At 37.1% G+C, this 3360-nt stretch overlaps 1 protein-coding gene across 1 annotated transcript; it reads left to right on the top strand.

Moving 5' to 3' along the window:
* The first annotated feature begins 1521 nt into the window (after positions 1 to 1521).
* LOC111748598 (olfactory receptor 8G1-like) lies at positions 1522 to 2841 on the top strand. The gene has a single exon (XM_023541204.2). It carries the CDS (start codon positions 1537 to 1539, stop codon positions 2467 to 2469), a length of 933 nt encoding a protein of 310 aa, XP_023396972.1. The 5' UTR covers positions 1522 to 1536; the 3' UTR covers positions 2470 to 2841.
* Positions 2842 to 3360: the final 519 nt, after the last annotated feature.

The raw sequence follows: 3360 nt of genomic DNA, 5'->3' as shown, positions 1-3360 counted from the left end.
TACGCTAACACTACTCCAATGTATTGAAGATTTTCTTCAGTGTTTTCTCTCAGAAATTTTATAGTTTAGCATTTACGCTTAGATATATGATTTATTTTGAGTTTATTTGGTTGAGATGTGAGGTAGAAAAATTCAGTTTTTTATTTTTTAATTTAACTGTAATTCATTTGGAATCTTTCTTGGTGAATGTAATCATTTAATCATCTGTTTATTTCTTAATAGAATAAAGACCCCATTTGTAATTCTATATTCTCTATTTCTTTCATGTTCTTTTCACTTCCTCCTAGTTAATGTAATTTTTTTTTAATTAAAAGATCATTGAAATGTTCTAGAAACCTGTTATTGTTGTTGTTGCAGTTAATTGCCACCCAGTTGGCTCTGACTCATAGCAGCCCTATGTACAACAGAAGGAAACACTGCCTGGTCCTCCGCCTTCCTTACAATCTTGTTATGCTTTAGCCCGTTGTTGCAGCCACTGTGTCAATTCACCTCATTTGAGGGTCTTCCCCTTTTCCCTGACCCTCCACTTTACCAAACATGATGTCTTTCTCCAGGGACTGATCCCTCCTGAAAACATGTTCAAAGTATGTGAGACATAGTCTCTCCATCCTTGCTGCTAAAGAGGATTCTAGCTGTACTTCTTACAAGACAGATTTGCTCATTCTTTAGGCAGTCCATAGGATATTGAATATTTTTGCCATACCACAATTTAAAGGCTTCAATTCTCTTATTCATAGTCTACCTTTCGCATGTATATGAGGCAATTGAAAAGACCATGGCTTGGGTCAGGGGTGCCAGAGTCTTCAAGGTTACATCTTTGCTTTTTAACCCTTTAAATTGGTCTTTTGCAGCACATTTGCCCAAGGCAATGTGTTGTTTGATTTCCTGACTGCTGCTTTCATGGGTGTTGATTGTGGATCCAAGTAAAATGAAATCCTTGACAACTTCAGTCTTTTTTCTGTTTATCATGATGTTGCCTATTGTTCCAGTTTTGAGGATTTTTTTTTTTTATGCTGAGGTGTAATCCATACTGAAGACTGTGGTCTTTGATCTTTTTCAAATCCTCTTCACTTTCAGCAAGCAATGTTGTGTCATCTGCATAAAGCAGGTTATTAATGAGGTTTCCTCCAAACATGATGCTCTCTTCTTCATATAGTCCAGTTTCTCAGATTATTTGCTCAGCATATAGATTGAATACCCACAAAAACCCAGTGCTGTCGATAGATTGGATACAGTGAAAGGATACAACCCTGACACCTAGGAGGTTTTAAATGGCCATGAATGTGGTTGAAGTATTTTATATGAGTATTTTATATAAAGTAAATTTAATACACTTAAATAAGGCAAAATAAATACTAAATCAAGACAAATTTTATTAGGTAAATGGACACAGATTTAAAGGATCATATACAGATGAAGGAGACCCCTAAATAATAAATCATATATGAGGCACCCCTTTGAAAATGAGGACTAACAAAGATGGCCCTCAAATAACCATGTCTTTGTCTCTCCCCTCCAGAAACTGCCCAGAAGGAAATGGCAGCAGGAAATCACTCAACAGTGACTGAGTTCATCCTCGCTGGGCTAACAGACAAGCCAGAGCTACAGTTACCCCTCTTTTTTTTCTTCCTAGGAGTCTATGTGGTCACAGTGGTGGGGAATCTGGGCATGATCACACTGATTGGGCTCAGTTCTCACTTGCATACTCCCATGTACTATTTCCTCAGCAGTTTGTCCTTCCTTGATTTCTGCCAGTCCACTGTCATTACTCCCAAAATGCTGGTGAACTTTGTGATAAAGAACAGCACCTCCTACCCTGAATGCATGACTCAGCTCTACTTCTTCCTCATTTTTGGTATCTCAGAATGTTACATGCTGGCTGCAATGGCATATGACCGCTATGTTGCTATCCATAGCCCATTACTTTATAAGGTCATTATGTCCCCACAGGTCTGTTCTTGGCTGATTTTGGGGGTGTATATTATAGGCCTGGTTTGTGCATCAGCTCATACAGGTTGCATGCTTAGGGTTCATTTCTGCAAATTTGGTGTGATCAGGCATTATTTTTGTGACCTTCTTCCTCTCCTAAAACTCTCATGTTCTAGTACTTATGTCAATGAATTATTGATTCTAGGTTTCGGTGCATTTAACATCTTTGCCCCAACCCTGACCATTATTGGCTCGTATGTCTTCATCATTGCCAGCATCCTCCACATGCACTCCACTGAGAGTAAGTCCAAAGCCTTCAGCACATGCAGCTCCCACATTTTGGCTGTTACAATCTTCTATGGTTCTCTAGCATTCATGTACCTGCAGCCATCAAATGTCAGCTCTATGGATGAAGGGAAAGTGTCTTCTGTGTTTTACACCATCGTTGTGCCTATGCTGAACCCCCTGATCTATAGTCTGAGAAATAAAGATGTCAATGTTGCCCTGAAGAAGATGCTGGAGAAAAGAACATCTTCATGAGCAGGAATAATGTGAGGATGAGTTTTTTAGATCTAAAATTTTTGCTTATTACATTGTGTGAGGTATTTTATTTTTGTCCATCTATCAACATTTTTGATAATTTGGTGTTATTTTATGGATATCGTTTCCTATTTCCATTGCCTTTCTGTTGCTATTCCAGTTGAGATCTCTCATTTATATCACTGAGACACACATTAGAAGAAGTAGTAAGGTTACACGAATACTGGGGCCAACCTGCTATCAACATTACCTCCCCCTCTTTTTCCATACAATTGATAAAAACTCAGTCCTCAACACTGACCTTCAAACACTGATTATCTGCCTCTTTTTTCCTATTCTATCAATAATCAACATAAATCATAGCATAATTTATAATAGCTATAATGCACATCCCTAATCTGGGATACTCTTCTTTCTATTCTCTTCCTTCCTATACTTTCTTTGTTGACTCATTTCCTCTTTTTCTTACTTCAAAAAGCCTTATTAGAACTTGAAAAACTGAGTTATGAACCCATGCATATGTTGTAATAGTCTCCATCCAGTACATCTTGTCTTTGCCATTTATTATCCTGCTTTGCAATTGTCTTATTATTTTCCAGATCTGTACTGGACTGTACTCCTTATAAAGGTACCCTCTGTACATATGCTTCACTGCCACAACTTTAGTACCTAGTAAAGTACTTACCACCTAGTAGTTTCTTGATGATTTTCTTAATAATTATGTCTTGATAATTATTCCTTGATCATGTACTTGATAATTATTTATAGAAAAACTAGAACATATCATACACTGAATTTACCCATTAACCCCGCCTAAGAGTTTTTTTTTTTTTTAAGAGTTACATTTTTTTTTTCAGTTTAATTCGATTAAGTGTAAGTTTTTAGGGTTCC

This window comes from Loxodonta africana, chromosome 15 (assembly GCF_030014295.1).
Source record: "Loxodonta africana isolate mLoxAfr1 chromosome 15, mLoxAfr1.hap2, whole genome shotgun sequence".
Taxonomy (NCBI): domain Eukaryota; kingdom Metazoa; phylum Chordata; class Mammalia; order Proboscidea; family Elephantidae; genus Loxodonta; species Loxodonta africana.
The sequence above is the reverse complement of the archived record's forward strand: the minus strand, read 5'-3'. Positions and strand labels throughout refer to the sequence as shown.

Bases quoted from the DNA above. Each gene is read 5' to 3' on its own strand.
- LOC111748598 (XM_023541204.2), top strand. From the start codon at position 1,537: ATGGCAGCAGGAAATCACTCAACAGTGACTGAGTTCATCCTCGCTGGG.